A 23,339-nucleotide genomic window follows, 5' to 3' on the forward strand; every position below is an offset into this window, starting at 1 on the left:
ATAAGCTGCACATAAGAAATAAAGGCTCAATATTTTAGACCCATGCAATAAATGTCCATAAAAACCAAGCAAACAACTAGACATCTTTTAGTTACTAAAAATCCTCCCAGTCACAAGAGATTTATCAATGAAAATAAAAGCACAGATGGAAGCATCAATACCATGCTGGGCTGAGTTAGTCCGGAGAAGGGCTAGCTGTAAAGACCAAAGGGAAGTACTGGTAGCCATAAACTGCACAATTGTTTGTATATGGGATTGAAGCTCTTCTCTCTTCTCAGGCGACTTTTCACCAAACCAGAGGCTTTTGCTTTACGATGCATTACAGGCTTCAGATAAGATCATCCTTTAAGGAAAACACAGGGAAATGCCTCTTAGGAGTTTCTAGTCCTGGGAACAGCTTGCTATAGGTCCTTAAGGCAAACGCCAGGAATTAAAGAACTTATACAATAGTCTCATCTTAGAATGTAAACAAGAAAATTGTTGATTGAGGTGTTTTGTCTATGGATGAAACTCCTCACTAGAAGACCTTTCTAGATAGTGCCAACTTCCTGTTTTTTAAGTTAATGATGAGTATTACATCCAAGAAGTGCTGCAGACTGTTTTCTTTGTAGAGACTTCAGGAGAAGATGGAAGTTTGTGATGCCACTTGAAAAATGCAAAATACCAGACACCCAGAGCATGGAGTAGCTACTCAAATTCTAAGCAGTTTTGATGGTTTGTACTTCTCTTTTTGCTTTTTTTTTTTCACTTTCACATTTTACTTTTGTGGTTGGCATATGGAAAACCAAACTGAGAAATCATAATGTTGGAGTATTTTAAGGGCATGCTAGAGTAGATATTAACAAGCTTATTTATACAGTAAGATCTCTGCAGAAAATGCTCAGCTCGATGCCACATCCCAGAATAGCCACCATTGGTTTCTTTTTCTAAATTGCCCATGTTTACAGGCTTCACAAATACCCCAGAAGTTTTTCCAGTGTGCTTGGCAACAATAAAATTCATGGTGATATCATCACAGTTTTGTGTCTCATCTATTAAAGCATGGACAGCTGCAGGCTGTCTCTCAAAGAGTTCAAGGTATCTGCTACTGAAGAAGGAGGCTCCAATCAGCACCATAGAATACTGGTCACCATTTCCAAATCCAGGTGTTTGCAGTTCAAAACCTCCATAACTGTAGATACCTGATGAAGTAGAGACGTGCTTTCTAGGCACAAATCCTACAATCTGATCAGGAAATTGCTGGAGGAAAAAAACAACAACAATTAAAGGTGGCACTTCTTTATTGCAGACATATGGAAAGAGCAACTTTAATTAATTGGTCAACTTAATTCTATTCCTATTTTCTACATCTCAGTTCCATCTAACTCCAGGCAACCTCATAAATAAAATGTCCTCATAAGTTTATAGGTCAAATTCCACCACAACCTAAGACTCCCCCAAAACATAACTTTTAGTCTTACAAATGCTCACCTAATTTAGGACTATTTGAAATTTATAAAAGCTAGTCTTTCACAGTCAAAGTTTAAAGTAAGAAAGAACTGTGTAAATGCTATTTATCACAGGAGATAAAAAGATATGACTATTTTTGAAAATTTATTTTAATCATCTAAGTATACAATTAATTATATTTTATGATATATATTAAAATGTTTTATAATTTATATGATGCATAATATTATGCATAATATTACTATTTTTATTTATTGATTCCAATATTCTTGAATGTCATCAATTGATTTTTGACTATTTGTACAGGCATTTTTAATTGATGTTAACACTGCATTATATCATATTTCAGGTACATATCTCTAAAAGCCAACACAAGCATATACTAAATTAATTCCACTGGTAAAGGGCCAGAGAGATAGTTCAATGGACTGGGCACATACTTTGCATGCAGGAAGCCTGCATTCAATTTCTGGAACTACACAGTCTCCTGAGTACCACAGGAAGAGAACCCCAAGCACAGAGCTGAAACAGAGTCTGGGACCACTAAATATCCTTCCACACTCAAAGGACCCCTCTCTTTTACTGATTGGCCCATCTCTCCTTCCCCTTTTCCCTCCTAGTAACTACTAATTTTCTAATAGTCTTGAAGTCTATTTTTTTTAATTTATTTATTTATTTTTTGGGGTCACACTTGGCGATGCTCAGGGGTTACTCCTGGCTCTGCACTCAGGAATTACCCCTGGCGGTGCTCAGGGGATCATATGGGATGCTGGGAATCGAACCCGGGTTGTCTGCATGCAAGGCAAATGCCCTACCTGCTGTGCTATCGCTCCAGCCCCATTGAAGTCTATTTTTACTTCAATGAGTTCATCCATTCGTTTGCTTTCTCTATATATTATATACAAGTGAAATCTTAGTCAGCTTGGCTTGTTCTCACTAAGATAGGCCGCTCGAAGTCTCATCAATGTAGTTGCAAGTGGAAGGTCTCCATAATTTTTTCCTCTCCAGCAGTGCTTGAGTACCTTTGCGGACTTTTCCTATGATAAGTTTATGGGAAATGCTTCTGCTCTAGTGACTCAAAATAAAGTGTTGCTGTGGCTAAGTTGACCTCAGGGGGGTTTTGAAGGCTATTGGGAACCATGTATGTGGGAATCACACTTAGGGACACACACACACAGGACACACACACTAGGAATGTGTTCCATCTCTCTGAGATATCCCCTCAGTACTTCTACCACATTTTCTTTATTTAGTTTCTATATATAGGAAACTTAGTTTTTTTTACCTTTTGGCTACTATACAAACATACAGATGCAAAATGCAACTAACATGTTATCCAACTTAATTTTTTTTTAAATTTGGGGGCAAACATTCAAAAATGGGATAAGTAGATCACACAAAATGTTTATTTTTAATTATTTTAGGATCTCCATACTGCTTTTCCATAATGACTGCTCTAGTTTACATACATTCCGACCAACAATGCACAAGGCTTCCCTTCTTTCCACATCCTCTACAATGTTTGTTTTCCTGTCTTCTGGATTTTAGATGATGTCTCATTTAAATAATGTTATACATAATACTTTCTGCTTGGGTATTTCCTTTCATTTATTTTTAAAAATTGGAGAGGGGTGGTATTGGGTCATACCCAGCAGTACTTGGGGGCTAGTGCTGCCTCTGTGCTCTGGGGTCCCTCCCTGCAGTGCTCTGCAACCATGTAGTGCTGGGGATCATGTTAGAGTTGGCCATCTTCTAGGCCAACTTAACCCCTAGACTATCATTTCAGCTATGAGTATTTCCTTTTATATACCAGATTATCATGCAAGTGAGAGATGGAGCAGGATATCAAGAGGGAAACTAGAAGAAACACAAAGATATTGGTGGATGAACTTGGGTTCTTTGGTGGTAGTGAGATGCGATAACTATAAAAAGACCATAAACATTAGCATTATAGTAAATGCCTTACCTTAATTACAAGAGTAATAAAATAATAAAACAATCTTTGAAGAAAGTTGAGTAGCAAAACTCTTAATAGTATTAGGTCAAATGACAGAAATCAGCAAATAAAATGCAACCAGTTAATTACAGAAAATAGATAAAAATTTAACTGGTTAAAAGGTTTAGATCAATAGCACACATAATTTGAATTACAATCATTTACAGAAATCAGAATAGATACTAAACTATGAACACCTTGTCACACATATCCCCAAATCAGTTTGTGTCAAAATCTCATTTCCAAGAAATCAGTATTGAGAGGGTCTGATGCAGATATACAAATAAGCAACTACCAAACTGTATGAACGTTGCAAAAACTTGGGAAAATCAAGAGGCACTAAGGAAAGGATGGAAGCTGCTATTCGGAGAAAGTGAAGGGATGGGGAATAAAGGCTGAGAGACTTCAGAGAAGTACTTACTAAATCCAGGCGGAAAAAAAAAATTCATAGATGGTCACAGAGGGAAAAGGGAAAGTATGAGAAGAAGTCAGAGGTAAGTACAAATAAACAAATGAATTCTATAATTCAGCCTTGGGTGTGGCAGCAAGGGTACAACAGGTCAGACATTTGCCTTTAATGTAGCCGGCCCAGATTAGATCCCCTGAACCTGATATGGCCCCCAGAGTTCTGTCAGGAGTGATCCCAGAGTGCAGAGTCAGGAGTCAACTCTGAACATCACTGGCCTGGCTCCTCCCAAAAACCAAAAAAATAAACCTGTCTAATCTTATATAAATACCCCAAATCATCATACTATGCAGGACACTGCTGGGAATGTAAGAAATCAAATTGTCCTGAACAGCAGATTGAAACTGAATATTTTTTTGGTGTTTTTATAAATAAAACAAATTCCTATTTATCCATCTTTAATTATAGTTTACTCATAGTGATCTTTACTCAAAGCTTTTCTCCCTCCTGACATTTTAGCCAAATTGATTTTTTTTTTTAAACCTGAACATGAAATCTCACAGCTGGAGCATTCTTTAAATTAGGACTTTCTTGCCTAGAAGCCTTTATTAACAGAGTTGGAAAAACTGATGGCATGAAAAAAAATTTGTTGATCTGTCTACTAGGTATAAAGTTCAAAAAAGTTTTTTAAATGTGAGGCTCGGGCGACTTCTCCCATTAACATCTGAGGCTGTTACATCCCAAGTTGCTAATTAAGAAAAGTTACTACAGTGCAAATTAGACCCTTTATTTGTTCACACAGTGTTTAATTACTTGACAGGGTTTCAGAATATTTGTATGCTGTTCTGGTTTCTGGTAATTGTAGGGCAACTTGTAAAATTTGGCTACTATTAATACATATTCAGTAGGAGAGAGCTATTTTATAGGACAGTGTATGCCTGTTTATCTCATCCAGGATTTAGGAGTTAAAAAATTTATAACTACCACCATAATGATACATGTTGTGTGAATATACCATATTTTCTTTACCAAAATCATCCATGGATAGGCAGATTATCGATGTTTATCACACTAACCAATAGTCTCAGAATTAGGCTTAAATTTTGTGGATAAAAAAATGCTCTTTCCCCTTGAGTGACTGGCATTGATCGGGGCTTTCTGCTGGTTCGGTACTCAGGGATCACTCCTGGTAAGCTCAAGGGAACATATGCAGTGCCAGGGAGCAAATCCTGATCAGCCGTACTCAAGGCAGATGCTCTACCTGCTGTACTATCTCTCTGGCCCAGCAAATCCTTTCCTTTAAGGAAAGTTATATAAATGTTAATACAGAAATAAACTTTCATTTGAGACACATGTTTATAGTTTTGTAAAGGATTATCCTTAGATCCTAATCTTTGCTATGCAAAATTACTTTGGAAAGGAATTCTAACTCTTCTTTCCAACATAGTAAACACGAATAAAGATACTCTTTCTGCTTGGCTTCATTGAGCACATATTGTGTACTTAACTGGGCATACACTATATAGTAACTTGATAACATACGACGCATTTATCTAACTTTTACTTTCTACACTGCTTTGTCTGAATCTCACACAAAATTAAGTTACCCTCACTAAACAAAAGGTAAAAATTTACGTAAAATAATTCATAAACGATAAGCAACAATACCTGCCACACGGAGAAAGCGAAAACAAGGTCTTGGGCACTAATTAATGTGTCATCATCTACCATTAATACCGCTGAAAAGAAAGAAAAAATATTTTAATAGAGCAGTTTTGAAATGAAAACAAAACCGGTAAGGATACAATGGGTCAATGTAAATCATTCAAAAGAGGTAGTTTTAGAGCAAATGAATAAATAAGAGATGTACTGCTAGAGAGATGCATCTAGCAGGAAAAAGTCATTTGAATTGTAACTGTTATGACAACTATTCGAGAGGGAATTTATGACGGGAATTTGCCATCCATCATTTTGAAGCTAGTAAATATATAATTATTTATTATAACTAGTGAAGGTATAATAAACACTGTGATTCTTTTAAGCCAATAAAACCTTTGTGAAACTGCTATGTATATCTGAAAAAGGGGAGTTAGCAAAAAATGTATTGAACATAAGATAAATGGCATTTTCAATCTTCTAAACTGTAATTCCTTTACAGTAATAGGACTCTGCGCCAGTCTGTGGGGTGGATGAGAGCCCTCCCCACCCCAAGGGACCCAGCCCTGGCAGCCGACCTCCACTACCCAACCACCATCATGCTCCAGGCCGCTTTCCAAACCGCATGGCGTTACATTATAAGATATTTTCTTCCTAGTTATGCCTGACAAAGAGCCCAGCAAGCTACCAAGAGTATCCCACCTACACGGGCAGAGCCTGGCAAGCTCCCCGTGGTGTATTCGATATGCCAAATACAGTAACGACAATAGGTCTCATTCCCCTGACCCTGAAAGAGCCTCCAATCGTTGGGAAACTATGAGTAAGAAGAGGCTGATAAAATCTGGGAGAAATAGAGATGTTACTGGCACCCGCTCGAGTAATTCGATGATCAATGGGATGACAGTGATACAGTGAAACTGTAATATGTCATTATGATATAACTTATTTCGCAATATTAACCTCTCCAATTTTGTTAAAAGATGCTTGTAACTCCCTGCCCAACAGCCTTCCAGGAAACCACTTCTTGACATTTTGGAAACCACCTTACGATTTTCAAAGTGCTTTATATCAATACATTTTCCTATTTTCTTCAGTCAAATATGGCAAGGTGATGGCCATCAACTGGGGCCCCAGAAGCTTTGATTAGTTGCTCTCCTATCACAGTAAAAACACAGCTGGCAACTCACCCTTTGTTTCCAGTTCTGGAAAGGCCTGGAGTCTATTTCTCATCCTGTTAACTGTCTGCAGTTTGAAGATTACAGGAACGGGGTGAGGCCCAAGAGAATTCCATAATTCATCTGGACTCTTCTCCCCAATATTGTTCCACACGACAATCACTTTGTGCAGATGTGGTACAGCCTGATAATGATTTAAAAGTCTCAACAAGAGATCAGTTCTATTGTAAGTCTGCATAATGAGAGTGAAGGAGTCCATGGCAGACTTGCTCTGGGATTTTATTTCCCGCCGCAAAGTGATCATCTTGTCCTCTTTGATGTTCGGAAGCAAAGTGGTCAAAGCTCCAGCTACCAGAAGCAACACAAGGACAATCACCAAAGAGAAACGAAGCACTCGGATCCCCATCACCCTTCCAGGAAGTTTGCAGATGTGGCAAAATCTGGAACAGGAACAGAAATAAAATCTAAGAATTTTAGCATTCTCTAGGGCTTGAGAGATAGTACAGAGATTAATGAGCTTGCCTAGCACACAGCCGTCCCAGGTTCAATTCCGGATACCACAGATGGTGCCCCGAACCTGCCAGGAGTGATCCCTTATATTTAGGAAAATGTAAATCATAACTACAATGAGGTAAAAATGACCTTTATCAAAAATATTGGAAACAACAAATGTTGCCAAGAATGTGAGGAAAAAGGTAATCCTGGTATACTTTGATGGGAATGTAAAGTAGAATAAGCCTCTGCTGGAAAACCAATATGGAGGTACCTTTAAAAAAATTAAAATGGGGGGCCGGAGAGATAGTACAGTGGATAGGGAGGCTGCTTTGCATGCAGTTGACTTGAGTTCAATCCCCGGCATCCCAAATGGTTCCCTGTGTACTGCTAGGAGCAATTTCTTCATGCAGAGCCCATAGTAATTCCAGAGCATTGCTGGGTTGGCCCAAAAAATAAAAAAAAAAAAGAAAGAAAGAAAGAAAGAAAGAGAGAAAGAAAGAAAGATAGATATATTCCAAGAGCCAATAAAACCACTCCTCGGAATTTATTTGAAGAACACAAAAGCACTAATTCTAAAAGATAGCAGCCCCCTTGTGATTATAGCAACATTATTTACAAGAGCCCAAGTATGAAACCATTTTGAATGTCCATAGACAACTGGACAAAGAAGCTCTCACATAGATTCAGCAAAACATGATTCTACAATTTAAAAAAGATGAAATTGTGTCATTTGGTTAAGACGATGGAACTTGACGTGGCCATGCTAAGAGAAATATTTCAGGAAGTAAAAGACAATTACCAGAAGGATTCACTCATGTTTAATATAACCAGTGGCCAGTGACGGTACAGTGGGCTGGATGTGTGCCTTGGCATGCAGCAGACCCTGGTTTGATCCCCAGCATCCCATATGGTCCTTCGAGTACCACCATGAGTGATTCCTGAGTGCAGCAATCACACACACACACACACACACACACACACACACACACACACAGAGAGAGAGACATAAAACCACGGAAAATGAATGAACTGGCAAAGAAATAAATAATCTTAACTCCTAGTCTCAGGGGGAGGGGTGATAGGCACAGGATGATACTGGAACTGTGGTAGTGGCATGGCAGATTCTATAGAGAGGTGTGAAGCTGTAAGCATGAAATTCTATAATGCCGGAACCTAAAGGTAAATGATATTCTAAAAGAATATCAAAATATGGACCAGAGCAGCTTTGCACATGACCAATCTGGATTTGACCCGGCATGACATATGGAGTGATCTCTGAGCACAGAGCCAGGAGTAAGCCCTGAGCACCACTGGGTGTGAGCCAAAAATCAAACAATAAAACAAGAACAAAGACAAAAAAGAATGTCAAAATATACAATTCGGAAGTAGAGCTCTTTGTAACAGACAAAATAAGATTATTGATCTGATTATGACTTATTGATAATTAATCTGCAGTTTATCCTCTATTCTTTTAAATACACTTCTCTTCCTAAGCTACACAACACATACTTTCATCTATTCCTTAATATAGAAAAATTTAATAAAGGTGGGGGAATTCTTACAATCAGGATAAAGGTGGCTCACGCAATGCCATGCTAACTGTATCGGTCACTGTTCATGATCCAGTGCTGCTTCTGCTCTGTTTTTCTCCATCTTGTAGAAAAGTAACCCATGTGGCCTGTATAAAGTGGCCTGTGTGTCAGAGCCCTTGGTCATACCTTCTCTTAATGTTGGGCATCTGCAGCCAGGTCACAGGCAATCCTAAATCCATAGTCTAAATCTTCCCATCAACAGACTTGATTCCAAATAAAACCTCACTTTACCTACCAAGTGATATATGATCAATCTTTTCTTTTTTTTTTTTTTTAAACTGGAGACTGAGCAGTGGTTGAAGAAAAGTAAACATCACATTCCTATAGTCTTGTTTCACATTGTGAAACACATTTTATAACTGTGGAAACAGTTTATTTTTTCTATATAGTTAGGCAAGGGCAGAGATATGCCAAACAGTGCCTTTAACATCTTACAAAGTTGAACAGAATAGGGGATGGAGAACTCCAGGGGAGGAGGAGCACACATCTAATCATGAGTAAGCAACGGAAGAGCTGATTCATGAGGATTCAGCAGCTCTCCATTTTCAATAGGCCAGAACTGAAAAGCTACATAACTTTGTAGTGACCTTTGGTGAGCTTTCAAGGATGTACTCTCCTGTACTTTCTCTGCAGCCTGCTTTTCTATTAAGAAAAGCAATTTTGTATTTCCTCTTTATCATAGCCTTGCTCTTAAAACAATAATAAAGCAAATTATTTTCGAAGGAACCTCAGCTTTACCCTGATTATTATTCAAGGACAGTAATTTAAGGCGTTTGAGCGCAGTATTTTCATTATGTGCACTCTCTTATTACTAGAACAACACACATCTTGCAAATGTAGCCAACCAAAACCAAACTATTATGAAATAATAATACAGATTCAAAGTCCTTCAAAACGCTTCTCATAATGAATCAAAAGCAGGTCTCATAAGACGTATTTCCAGTTCTACATAAAATGGGTAGTTGAAAGTGCTAAAGAATCACCAGGCAATAGTCTCAGTATATATCCTAAGATCTTTCTTTCATTTTCTACAGCAGAGTAGAACTAGCATTTTATAAAACTTAAAGTGTTTGGACTTTCTCAAGCGGATGTTGATAAATTATTGTTTGTCAGCTTAGTCTAGAAAAAAAGCAATTAATTCGTCACTATAGTCTACTATAAATATGTACTATCAAAGACATTCCAGAATGACTTTCACTTTTATCTGTTTTTATGTGGTAGTTTATATTCATGCTGATCATAAAATTTCTTCTTTTAGGTAGCTCTTAATCCCCTATTTAACCTGTATCAAAGATTCTAGGGGAGATATAAATAATTCATATCTTTTGAAATACACTTTAAATATTTCATGTAGTTTTATTAAATGACACAGCATAATAAAATTATATAAAAAAGTTATGCTAGTTTGCACTTAAGAGTAAGAAAAGCAAGAACTTTATATGATGCAATATAGTGAGAAAAATAGAAATATGAAATTCTGATGTAAGTCCATTAGAAACAACTTCAGATAGATTGAAAATAATAATGCCCTCATTACCATCTACCTGAATGTGTGGATTTCTGCTTCAACTTTGTTTTTATTTTTACTTGTTTTTTGCTTTTTGGGTCACACCCGGTGATGCACAGGGGTTACTCCTGGCTCATGCACTCAGGAATTACTCCTGGCGGTGCTCAGGGGATCATATGGGATGCCGGGAATCGAACCTGGGTCGGCTGTGTGCAAGGCAAATGTCCTACCTGCTGTGCTATCGCTCCAGCCCCATTGTTTTTATTCTTAAACTGAGAAGAAACTATCATCTAATTCATGCCTTTGAACTATAGGTGAAAGAAATCTGGCAACCTTAAGTAAATGTAGGCACCTCCCAATTTGCTTTCTTCAACTTTTAAATCATCCTGTCCAGATTTGCTTTTATTTCTTTCTTTTAAAAATTATGCCTTGCATATATTTACTAATCACACTGTCCATGTGAAAAAAGATCTGACAGCTTGTCTATTCCCTATCTACTCTTCTCCTATCCGTAACTACAGCTGACTATGATGAACACAGTAACTGACAGCAAAACAAATAAAAATTCTTCCTCTAATGGGGCTGGAGAGATAGTATAGAGAGCAGGGTGCTTGGCTTGCATATGGCCAACCAGGGTGCAATACTCGCACCTCATATGGTCCCCTAGCCCTGGCAGGAAACATTCCTGAGCACAGCTAGAAATAAGCCCTGAGCACAGGCAAGTGTGGGCCAAGAACCAAATGAAAACAACAAAAATCCTTCCTCTTCTCTTCACTGCATCACTGTTATCCTGTTGTTCATCGATTTGCTTGAGTGGGCACCAGTAAATGACATTCGTCCCAGCCCTTAGATTTTAGCAGCCTCTCCTTACCTGTCCTTCCCAACGTATTGGAGGCTCTTTCAGGGGGGTCTCTGAAAAATCAGATATCCCAAATGATATCACTTGCATATATGCTAACTTATTAGTTCTTCATAGAGGGAGCACACTCTTTGTTTTTTATAGCTATTCTAGTACCTTCTAACCAAGGATTTTCTACTGGGAATTTTGTTCTCTAGGGGGCAGTGGGTAGTCAGCAGACATGTTGATTGCTGGGACTGAAGAGGAGAAACTATTGCAGTCCAGTTGCAGATTTTAGAACTGCTGCTAAATGACCAATATTACATAGAACAGCCTTCCCCATCACCAGCAAGAATGCTCAAGCCCAGTGTTTACCAAGGTGGGCAGTACTGCCTCAGGGTGGGGCGGAAGCTGGAATGATAAGGGTCAGTATTCCCTGGTATACTAACAGAAAGCTAGGGGAGCTTTCTGTTTGTTCACATAAAGAAGGTATATTTGGGACTGGGGGACTCAGTAATTATCCAACCCCTAAAAAAGGGCTATAAACCAAATACATTTGGGAACCTTTAGGACTCCAACCTAATGTCGAAACAGTGCTGACGTTGAATGGCCTTTCTCTGGTTATTGTCTGGTTGTTGCCTAGGTTATTGTCTGGTTGTTGCCAAGGAAAGCAACCTGTGTGCTGGAAACGATTCTAACCAGGAAGTCTCTGAACACTCCACAAGTTACTACACTCCATGAGAGGTAAAGTCTGATCTCTAAAATGGCCCCGATCACAGACACACATAAACTCAGAGCGCTGAAAGGCAGCTCAGGTTCTAAGCCAGATTCCTCCTTTTTAAGATAAAAATCTGGGCATCAGGGACTTGCTGAAGGCAACCACAGCAGAGGTATGGGAATCTAGATCTGATGGCATGGTCCCTGCCTCCTCCCACCGTGTTATGGCAAATCCTGCAAGGATGTGTCCAAAGGTTAGTACTATCATCAGAGTACCAGTTAGAGGGTATAAGTATTCATGCTTAGTATTTTTGGAATAAGTTTTACAATTTGATTAAGTTCACTTTTCGTACATGCTACCTGAAGTAAAATGTTCAATGGCTTTTAGTATGCTTTACAGGATTATACAGCCAGAACCCCATATGTCCCCCACGTCCCATGAAGACTCAGGAATCACTCCTGGTGGGGCTCGGGGACCATATGGGGTGCCAGGGATCAAACCTGGATCAACTGCCTGTAAATCAAGTGCGTGCCCACCGCACTATCTCTCTGCTCGGTGAATATATATGTTTTTTCTATTAGGTCACTATATCAGAAAAGTAAATCACTGTATCTCTGTATCACTGTCATTCCGTTGTTCATCGATTTACTCGAGCGGGCACCAGTAATGTCTCTATTCGTCCCAGCCCTGAAATTTATCAGCCTTTCCTTACATGTCTTTCCCAATGCTGCTGTACTGGAGGCTCTTTCAGGGTCAAGGGAAAGAGACCCGTTATTGTTATTGTTTTTGGAATATTGAATATGCCACGGGTAGCTTGCCAGGTTCACTGTACCACATGTGGGCAGAAAAGAAAAATATCTAAAAATTAAGAAAACTTTTGGAAGGGCATTATTTGAAATTTTATGAAATTTCTTTTAAAAATTGTGCTTTTTTTGGTTATTATTATTATTATTTTTTTGCCATAACCCTCACCCCAATGCTCAGGGCTGCTGCTGTCCTCCAGCTGGTGTTTGGCCTGGTGAGCATTCTTGCTCCAGCCCTATTTTAACGTTCCAATGGGAAAATACATAATATGTAGTCTATGAAGAAACAGTGATATTCTCTAGTGTGTATCTTTAAATAAGAAAGACAATTTGAATTTTCATATGCCAGACACAGTAACAACAAAGTCTCCAATGGAGATGTTACTGGGCCCGCTCGAGCAAATCGACGATCAACGGGAGGGCCTTATTAACAGCATCCTCTAACCAAAGTATGCTAGAAGAAACACTATTGAATGGAGAATTCTTTTCTTAGGACTGGTTATGTCGGACTGAAAAATAACCAGTATTTATCCATGAAAAAGCAACAGAAACATGTGTGAGAACAGAGCATGAACAAAAATTACTCATGTCATCTTACTCCTGGAGAAGCAACGAGCAGTCTGATGTTGTATGCTGAGTGTCTGTCATTCTCCTTGTGATGTCACAGATGGTGGAAGAATGACAGCTCTTCTCTACCATTTCACTTCAAGATAGTACAGATTGCTTAAAAACTGTTATATAAATGTTCAGATAAAGGCCCTCAGTTGCCAAGAGATAAATTATTTCAAGGACTCAGAATCTGGGATTTCCTTGCATAGACATTCAAGAAGAGTCAGAAGAAGCAGTTGTCAGCTGATGGTCTGGTTGACACCTAGCCAAGAAACACTGTCAAACACAAAAATGGGCACGTGGTACAGTCAAAAAAAACTTCCTTCTGCTGGTACCTGTGGGCAGCTGGCTCATCCATTGGTCTCTGTGCTGTGACTTAATGTTTTCTCTACTAACCAAGCTCTTCCCTCTGCTCACCTGACACACTCCTACTCCCTACGTCCCAAGACCCTGTAAAATCCCCTTACCTGTGAATTCTCCTACCAATGCTCTACCGTCAGGGCTCTTGGGAAACAGGACCTTAGGGATCTGGGACTATGTCCAGATATTAGGACTACTGACTGTGCCACTGCTCATTTTTGAGTCTGATTTTATCTTGAAGATAGCTCATTCATCTTTATAACCAAGAATTGTAATCGGACAATTCAAGTGCCTTAGAACAGATGACTGATTAAAGAAACTTTGGTACATCTACACAATAGAATACTACGCGGCTGTTAGGAGAGATGAAGTCATAAAATTTGCTTATAAGTGGATAAGTATCCACTTGGTATTAGTATTGCAAGTAATATAAGTAATAAGTATCCACAAATATATTACTTATAAGTGGATAAGTATCCACATGATATTAGTATCATGCTAAGTGAAATAAGTCAGAAAGAGAGGGACAGACATAGAAGAACTGCACTCATTTGTGGAGTATATAAAATAATGTAACATGAGACTGACACCCAAGGGGAGGAGGTACAAGGGCCAGGAAGATTGATCCATAGCTGGAAGCCTGCCTCATGAGCATAGGAAAGAAGGCAGCTCTATAGAGAAGAGATCACTAAGAAAATGAGGGTTGAAGGAATCAGTCAGGATGGGAGATGTGTGCTGAAAGTAGATAATGGACCAAACATGATAACCTCTCAGTGTCTGTATTGCAAACCAAAATGCCCAAAAGTAGAGAGAAAGAGTATAGGAAATATTGTCCCCCATGGAGGTAGGAGGAAGGTGGGAAAGGGGGGTTATTCCTGGGATACTGTTGGTGGGGAATGTGCACTGGTGGAGGGATGGGTGTTTGATCATTGTGTGACTGTAACTCAAACATGAAAGTTTGTAACTATCTCACAGCGATTCAATAAAAATAAATAAAAAAATAAACAATTGTGTCCTTTTTTGCTTAAGCACTCATACCTCATTTGGTTGTACAGAGTGAGGGATTCTACGTTTAAATTGTATTAAATTTTACAATGGGTAAGAAATACCTGAAACTTAACTATATAATGCCAAATCATGGTGCTAGAGAGATAGCATAGTGGGTAGGGCATATTTGCCTTGCACATGGTTGAACAGGATTCAATCCTGGCATCCTATATGGTCCCCCAAGTGCTGCCAGGAGTAATTTATGAGTGCAGAGACAGGAGTATCCCCAGAGTTTCGCTAGGTATGACCCCCTAGAAACAAAATATAAATACATATAAGCAAAATATACATTACATAAAAAACAAAAAAATCCATATTACATTCAAATTAAGTACCAATTAGACTAAAGAGCACCTCTAAAAACTTTCCTCCCTTGAAAGACCTATCTTAGCTCCTCATGGAACTGAAAAAGTCTACTCCAGGACATGCCTAAGTGGCATGCTGATTTAAGAGCCTGAAATTTAGGAAGTTGCTCTGCCTAATTGTCTATCTCCCTGGAAACACAAAAAGCTCCAGTGGGAGGAGGAAGGAGGCCTCACAGACCTTTCATTCAAAGCTTGCACTTGCGAGATCTGTTTACAATGCCTATATAGATGAATCCTGCATAATTCCCTTCTCTTTAAAATATGAACCTTTTATTTCTTTGTCCTCCCCCCCCCTTAAGATTTCTTATCTCTCTTCAAGGGACTGTAACTTCACTGGAATGATCAGAAAGGTTCATATTCTTTGGGCACCCCCCCCCATCCCCAATATCTGCTGTGCATCCCTTCTCTGCTCACCTCCTTGCTCAACAGTTCATCTTTTTGCCTTTTTGCTTGCCAATATCCCTGATGACAATTTCTTTCCTAGTCTACGGACCTAGAGGAAGATGAGCTTCACCTCCGAAACTCATCTTGTGAGGAGAGCAAGTCATGAAATGTGGCTTCAAGCACAGGTCATACAAGTCACCTTTCTACTTTTAGTTTTGTGGTCAAGTTACTTGATGAATAAAAGATGCCCCAGAACTCTGCTTCTCCTTTCCAATATTTCAAAGATACTCTGCTTTAAAATACACTGACCTTCCTTGTTCCTATAAAAACTCTTGAAGAACGAACTCACTTACCTTGGGAGAAAATCATCATATGTTAAATAATATCATCCTGTCTAATTTACCCAAACTTTTAGTAGGTGATAATAACCAGCAACTGTATTATTTAACTGTATTATTTAACACTGTATTAACTCTGTATTATTTAACTGTATTATTTAACTGTAGCACAGCGGGTAGGGCGTCTGCCTTGCACGCGGCCAACATGGCCAACCCGAGTTCGATTCCTCCGCCCCTCTCGGAGAGCCCGGCAAGCTACCGAGAGTATTCGATATGCCAGACACAGTAACAACAAAGTCTCCAATGGAGACGTTACTGGGCCCGCTCGAGCAAATCGACGATCAATGGGAGGGCTTTACCTTACCTTTACCATTATTTAACAGGCAGCATCCAAGACTTACGCAAAGAGACAACAAAGCTTTACTGTTTTACCAAGCTGTGATTGGAAATTCAGTCCAGGGTTCTAAACTGAGAAAAAAACAGATTTCAAGAAAACCGGCAGAGTTAAAAATCCAATACTAAAAAATCAAAACGGCCTAAATCAGTTCACTACTGCCCTGAGAAGCTTGTTCCATTAAATGCTTAAGTGTCATATATTAGAATCTGCCTCACTGAAAAATACAGAAAACCAGAGAGAGCAGGGGAAAGTTCATTTTGCTTCACTAATCTTTTCCATGTGCTATATGGCAATCTGGGAAGAGTTTTTTGTTTCTTTGTTTGTTTTTTAAATTTTACTTTTAGTGTTTTCCTCAAAATCAGAAAATTCATAGTTTTTCATTGTTATTTTAGAAATGTCAGACAGGAGGTATGGTGCCGCCAGGAGGTCAACCTGTACCTGCGGGCGGTGCATCAGCAGCCTGATGTGGCTTCAGACTTATGGATACCCCAAAATCGCTGCTGTGCTTTTGGTCAGACCCCAATAACTTGGAGCCAAGTTTACCAAGAAATTAAATGGCCAAAAATTAGGTATGTGGAAGCCACACCCACAAACCACCTCCGGCTCAGCTCTATAAGCCCACTTATTGGCCTTATTTCAGAGACCCATAAATCTCGAAAGGGATCAAAAGACGCAAGGGCCTGAAGCACAGAGGTAGGCGAGAATCTGTGACTGAGACCTCCAGGACCACTTGTATCGGAACTGGACCTCCTCCACCCAGGTCCCCAGTTTTCCAGTAACTTGATAGTCACACCCACAAACCGCCTCTAGCACCATGCAATCTCATCAATGTCCAAGACTCAGAGACTATAAACTAAAGCTCTCGGAAAAGAGAGACGCAGAATCTCCTGACCTTGCACCAGGCTGTCCTCTCTGAGGTGAGCAGGTTGAGTCTCCCTTCCCACGCCAAGAAGCACTCCGGCAGCCGAAAACCTCCAGAACCCGACCGCTACCATGTTCAAGGCCCCTGTCCACATGCTCGGACAACCTTTCCATAGAGGGGACAAGCCTCACTCAAGATGGGATGAACCTCAGGGGAGAGCATACCAGCAGAAAAACCCAGTATGTGAGAACCCGTGACTGAGATCTCCAAGCCCACTCGATTGGGACTGGGCTTCCTCCCCCCAGTTCCTCAGTTTTCCAGTAGCTTGGCAGTCACATCCACTAACCGCCCCCCACCCCCTGCGCCATGTAATCTCATTAATGGCCAAGACCCAGAAACTATAAACTAAAGCTCCTGGAAGAGAATGACACAGAATTTCCTGGGCATTATATTCTATCCATAACAAACAATATAAAACAAATCGTCCAGCATTGCCTTTTCAGCAGGTTTGAGTGATGGTGAGACTGGTGTTGAAATATCAGATGTAACCAAAGTAGAGAGAGAGTATGGGGGAAACTGTCTGCCACACAGGCAGAGGAAAGGTTGGAACGAGGGTGGGGGGAGGGGGAATACTGGGGATTTTGGTGGTGAAAAAGTGCACTGGTGAAGGGATGGATGTTTGATGATTGTATGACCAAAACTCAAACATGAAAGCTGTGTAACTGTTTCTCACGGTGAATCAAAAAAAGGGGTGGGGGGAAATAATAATAAAATAAAAAAATAAAATTAACATTTTGAATAAAAAAAAGAAAAGGTAATGTGGAGTTTATGCCCAATTCAATCAACTTAATCAATGGCTGAATAAACAGCAGTACTCCTGCATTATATAAAAAAAAAAATCAGACAACTTTCCCACCTTCTATGGCTCTGTAATCCTCTCATGCTAAATGATTTCCTCTCAGTTTTCCTCTGAGAGGCTCATTCTTTCTTGTAAGGTTCTTAGTTCTCATTACTTTTTAAACTTACAAGAAACTTATTTTGTCTTGCTAATAAAAATTATTTAGGAATAGAAAAAGTAGGAAAGGACTTATAATAATAAAAAGGCATATATAAGGTCACAGGTTCATTTGATGGTTTCTGTGTTTAATAACAATTGAACAGCATTCTGGATGGATCATTTAGATGACAGAGTGTGGATTGACTGTGTTAGGTGCATTGGTTAAAAGAATTTTCTGTGGGTCAGAGAGATAGTATAAGGGGTAAGGGCTTGCCTTTCATGCAGTAAACCCAGTTTCCCTAAATCCCTGGCACCCCATGTAGTCCACCCCAAATCTACCAGGATTCATTCCCGATTGCAGAGCCAGGAGTGAGCCCTGTGTACGACTGGGTGTGGTCCCCCCCAAAAAAAAACAAAAAACAAAGAAAACAGAAACAAATAGGATTCATCTTTTCTATAGAAAATGATAACGTTAAATACTATTGGCAGTCAATTTAAATCCTGTCATTTAAAAGGCTTAATCCTGCCCTTACTGCATTTTGAGATAATAGTTCTGAAAGAATCGCTAAATATATTGATGAATATACATTGACTGCAATATCACATCTGGATATTCCCATGCAGGGTCATTTTTCCTCTGAAAGCTGCTAGGAAAGAATATCTGTACTTGTTACATTAAAGATCTAGTCTTTCTGCTGGTGGTCAGGAAATATAAACCATTCAAGTAAATCTGGTTAGAATGTATAGTAAAGACAGCATTTAACTGTGCTGGAAGACGTACCACCTCTAGCAATAAGCCTAGACAAATTTGCAAGTAACTTTGAGTGTAAAAACAGGGCTAATATGGAACCCTCTAAAAAAAAATCTCACCCCCCCATATATCTCAGAAGAGAATACAGAATTTTAAGTTGGTCATACCCATAATATAATAGCTTCAAATTCCTAGAGCTATCAATTCAGGAAAACTTTCCACTATGCAAATCCTGCCTTAAAATGAACAATCTTGTGTTCAAGGCAAATCTTTTTTTTTGGATTTTGTTTTCAGGAAATTTGTGAGCTAGACATTAAACACCACTACTATTAAAAATTAAATCATATGAACTTAAATATGTTGAAAACAAAGGCAATAAATCATAAAAATAGACAAGTATAAAATATAAAAGGGCTATCGACATTAAGGACTTGTATCTCTACCCCTTTATAGCAAAGTCTGCTATGCTGTTTTCTCCTAAGTTTCTAAAAAGACTTCAGAGATCTCCTTAACCCTTCTTTAGACAGATATTTTCAATTAACTGGATTTGATTTATCACTATTATTTAAAAGGAACTAATATATGAATAATATGCAAAATCTCTATGGTACCAGGGATCAAACACATGTGAGGCCCATGTTTTATGACCTACCTATGATCCTGGCCTATGTAAAGCCTTTTTTAAAATTTATCTCCCCAACCCAGCCCTATCACTTTACTTAAACACCATGGGTTACAAAGTTATACATGATGATTTGTTACAGGCATTCAACATTCTAACATCAATCTGAAGCCTTTCAAATAACCCTGCCATTTGTTCCTGAGAGAGGCAGTTCAGTCCTTTCTAAACTTAAAATACACAGTCTGTATTACGCTAGCTAAAAATTCCCTTTAGCTTTATTTCTTTTCCCTGGGACTGCCAATTAAATATGGCTCTTATGTAGCTATGATGACAGAGTAGGAATGGCTTTATTCCTAAAAGAAATATCCATGACTGATAAGGATCCAAAGAGTTAATGTGTCCAAAGAAGAAAGTCCATAAATAGAGAACCATTTTTAACAAAGCAGAGTGTCACACAAAATTAGTTTCAGGAATGAGTCAAAATGAAGCCAAGTGCACCTACAATTGTTACTCTTACTGTTCCTTGATACTAGAGCCTTTCATTTGAAGAGTTTTAGTCCCAAGAAAATGGAGAGCTGGCAAAACTCTTCAGTAAGAAATCACTGGAATATTCTATGAATTCTTTTTCCTTTAACACAAACTACTTGCTTATAGTCATAGAATCCCATACCAAAACCATTTCTCTAAGAGAAACAGCTTTCATATTTATGAATATTATTTAAAGTTGTAGGTATAAAACTTGATATGGAAGCAATCCCAATTTACCTAATTTTAAATGACAATAATGTAGATTAGCTGTGATATGTAGGTTATTAAAGTTACAGAGATTGATCTTTTCTATTGGTAATTTAACAGGTTGTATATGTGTGCTATATAAATGGAGAATCTAGATAGATGTAAATCACTGATAGCAAATTTAAGTACTGCCATTTAAGTGAAGGTCAAAGATAGATAGCTTTCTGTCAACATACCAGTTTATAGGCTTACGAGGTACCTAGCAATGTCAGGTAACAGGGATGCTAATGTATACCCAGCCAGTTCCAGCCCTTGTAATAGTAACAAGTTATTAGATTGCTTCCCTTTTCTGTTACAGAATATCTCAAATTGATAATATATCAAGTATTCTGAAAGAAATGAATTAAAATACATGCACCCTATTTGGTAGATGAGAGAGCTGAAAAGATTATGAAATGATTTTTCCTGAGTCACGAAAGGAGTGGTCAGAAAACACTCCTGACACAAACTTGAGTCACCTGTATGTATTGTCAATGTCCTCTGAAGCACCTATTTTCAGTTATGTTCTAGTCATGTTCTATGCACTACCACTTATTCTGGAACATTTGAACTTTACAGTATTGAATTTACTCCATAATTTAGACTTGTGCTTCAGTGCACAAGATCTACAAAAGAGGTACAATATTTTGTCATTGGATCTGAGAAAGAAACTTTGCTTGAGTAAGAAAATTTAATTATTTATTTTTAATTTCTTCTCCTTTGGGGTAGAGGCACATGTGATGGTGGGGGTCAGGGGCTATTCTTGGCTCTGTGCTCAGAAGTGCCCCCTGCAGGTACTCAGGGAACCATATGCTGTCAAGGACTGACCCCGCTAGTGGAATGCAAGGCAAGTGCCTTAACCGTATGTGATTTTTTTCAGCCCTTGGGTAGAGCTTTTATTTCTAAGGAAACAAAGCCACCTTTGGGGGCAATATTGTTTCCCAGATAAAACAGTGGTGTTTCAGCCATGTTCACAGAATATTCCCAATACTCAAAAGGTAGAGGCCACCCAAACATTCATCAACACATGGAGGGATGAATAAAGTACACATATACACAAAGAAATATTATTTACCTTTCACAAAGATGTAAATTCCAATTCATGCTAACAATATGGACAAACCCTCAGGATATTATGCCGTGAAATAAGCTGCTTACAAAAACACAAATACTTTTGAATTCCACTCATATGAGGTATCTATTAGCACTGTTGCACTGTTGTCCCGTTGTTCATCGATTTGCTTGAGCAGGCACTGGTAATGTCTCCATTGTGAAACTTGTTGTTACTGTTTGTGGCATATCGAATATATCACGGGGAACTTGCTAGACTCTGCTGTGTGGGCAGGATACTCTCGGTAGCTTGCTGGGTTCTCCGAGACGGGCAGAGGAATCAAACTGGGGCGGAGGAATCGAACCCCAGTCGAACATGTGCAAGGCAAATGCTCTAACGCCCTACCTACTGTGCTATCGCTCCAGCCGAAGGTATCTATTAAATACCACAAATTAATAGAAACGTAGAATGGTACATTCCCCGGGGCAGGAGATGGGAGAACTGGGGAAGTCTTTAATAAACAGAGTTTCCATTTTACAAGACGATAATTTTAGACTGGATATCCAACAATGTGAATAAATTTAACACTACTAAATATACTCTTAAAAATGACTGTAAGCTATTTATTTATGCATATTTTTAACCACAATTTTAAAAACAACAACAATGGTAATGGTACTTACCTCATTATGGCAAAGTTTTAAATTAAAAAAATTTCCTTATGGCTTCAGTAACAGATAGGAACAGGCTCTCTTGACACTATTAAGGAAAATAAGAGAATTTCATGTGATACTTCTGTCAACTAGATCTTTAAAAATTACTTTTGATGCCATTGTTCATAGGCTTTGAGTTATTTTTAGAAATAAAACTTGCTCTTCTGTGACCGAAGAATTACATTTGTGGAATGATGTATGTAGGGAATGTCTTTCTGTGAGGTTGGTACTCTATTTTTGTTTTCTTCCTTCTCTTTATCGTGCAGCAGAATAAACTTATTTCATCCTGACCTTCTAGTGTGCTTGTGCATCTAAACCTAGATGTAAGCTGAAAGCTCCATCAGTCTGTACTTCAATTTGTATTCAATTTCTAGATTTGTAAAGATCTGTAGTTTCATCTAGCATTACAACTTCTTCATCATTCCAATATCATGGGATAGTGAATTTGAAGCATTTGAAAAAAAACTTTTAGATATGAAATAGGGCTGTAGACAAATTCCAGTATTGATCACCAAGGAATGACAGATGGTACCCTTCCTAATACTTACTGGTACCCTTCCTAATACTTACCTAATACAAAAAGAGCTAGAACGCTGGCTAGAGATGAGCTTCTGCCCCTTAATTCTGTTTTCATTTTATACAGTCCTCAATGACAGGACAGAGAAACTGGCTTCCTTCCTACCCCCACTGCAAAGCCCTCCCCACAGCTAGAGGCTGAATAGTTAACCCAATATACAACCAAGAGGAGACAAGTTCAGGGTAAAAAATCTATGAAAAAAATTATAACTACAGCTACATTTTATAATTATTAAATCCATTCAATCTTATAGGACATGAAGGAATTAAGAATTCTGAGGGGAACCTTTCAAGATATAGCAGCTGGAATGACCTGAACAGAGCTGAAGAATCCTCTTATGTTTTCTATGAGATGAGTTATTCAAGATGCTTTGACAATAGCTTTCTGCATACAGAAAGACTTCTTGAGAGATTCCTCCTGAATGTAGCAAGGTTAGTCCTCATATATATACTTTGTATACAGTTCCAAAATCCTAAACTGACCTGTCCTCTGCTCCCATCAGTTTCTTCCTGATATAAGATCCTTCAAGGGGAAGAACTTTGGTTTGTTTTTCTTTGTAACCAGACCCATTTCCTTCCCACAAAATTCGTTGTAGGACTGTAGAATGAATCAAAGAAACTAACTTTCAGATGACATAAACGGATGAACATAAATAGGATAGATATTCTATCAGGATCACAAAAGTGAGACATTCCATTGAGACAATTTCCACACATAGAACTTTCCAGTTTTAAGCAGGGGTGAATTTGTATTTCTGATACTATGTCATCAGTATTAAAGTTGGTAATTATAAGATTTATGACTAAAATATGTTAAGTAGCATTGAAAGAATATATATATATATAGTTACGGGGAGA

The 23,339-nt window shown here is 38.6% G+C and overlaps 1 protein-coding gene across 1 annotated transcript; it reads right to left on the minus strand.

Annotated features, from left to right (window-relative positions):
• Nucleotides 1–734: 734 nt before the first annotated feature.
• On the minus strand, nucleotides 735–21,997 carry EXTL2 (exostosin like glycosyltransferase 2). Its single transcript, XM_056139035.1, has 4 exons — nucleotides 21,876–21,997; nucleotides 6,695–7,122; nucleotides 5,520–5,590; nucleotides 735–1,239 (listed from the first exon to the last, which is right to left on the minus strand). The coding sequence occupies exons 1-4, from the start codon at nucleotides 21,878–21,880 to the stop codon at nucleotides 751–753; spliced, it is 993 nt and encodes a 330-aa protein (XP_055995010.1). The 5' UTR covers nucleotides 21,881–21,997; the 3' UTR covers nucleotides 735–750.
• Between the last annotated feature and the right edge of the window lie 1,342 nt (nucleotides 21,998–23,339).

The sequence above is a fragment of the Sorex fumeus genome, unplaced genomic scaffold, assembly GCF_029834395.1.
Source record: "Sorex fumeus unplaced genomic scaffold, SorFum_2.1 ptg000131l, whole genome shotgun sequence".
NCBI classification, from domain to species: domain Eukaryota; kingdom Metazoa; phylum Chordata; class Mammalia; order Eulipotyphla; family Soricidae; genus Sorex; species Sorex fumeus.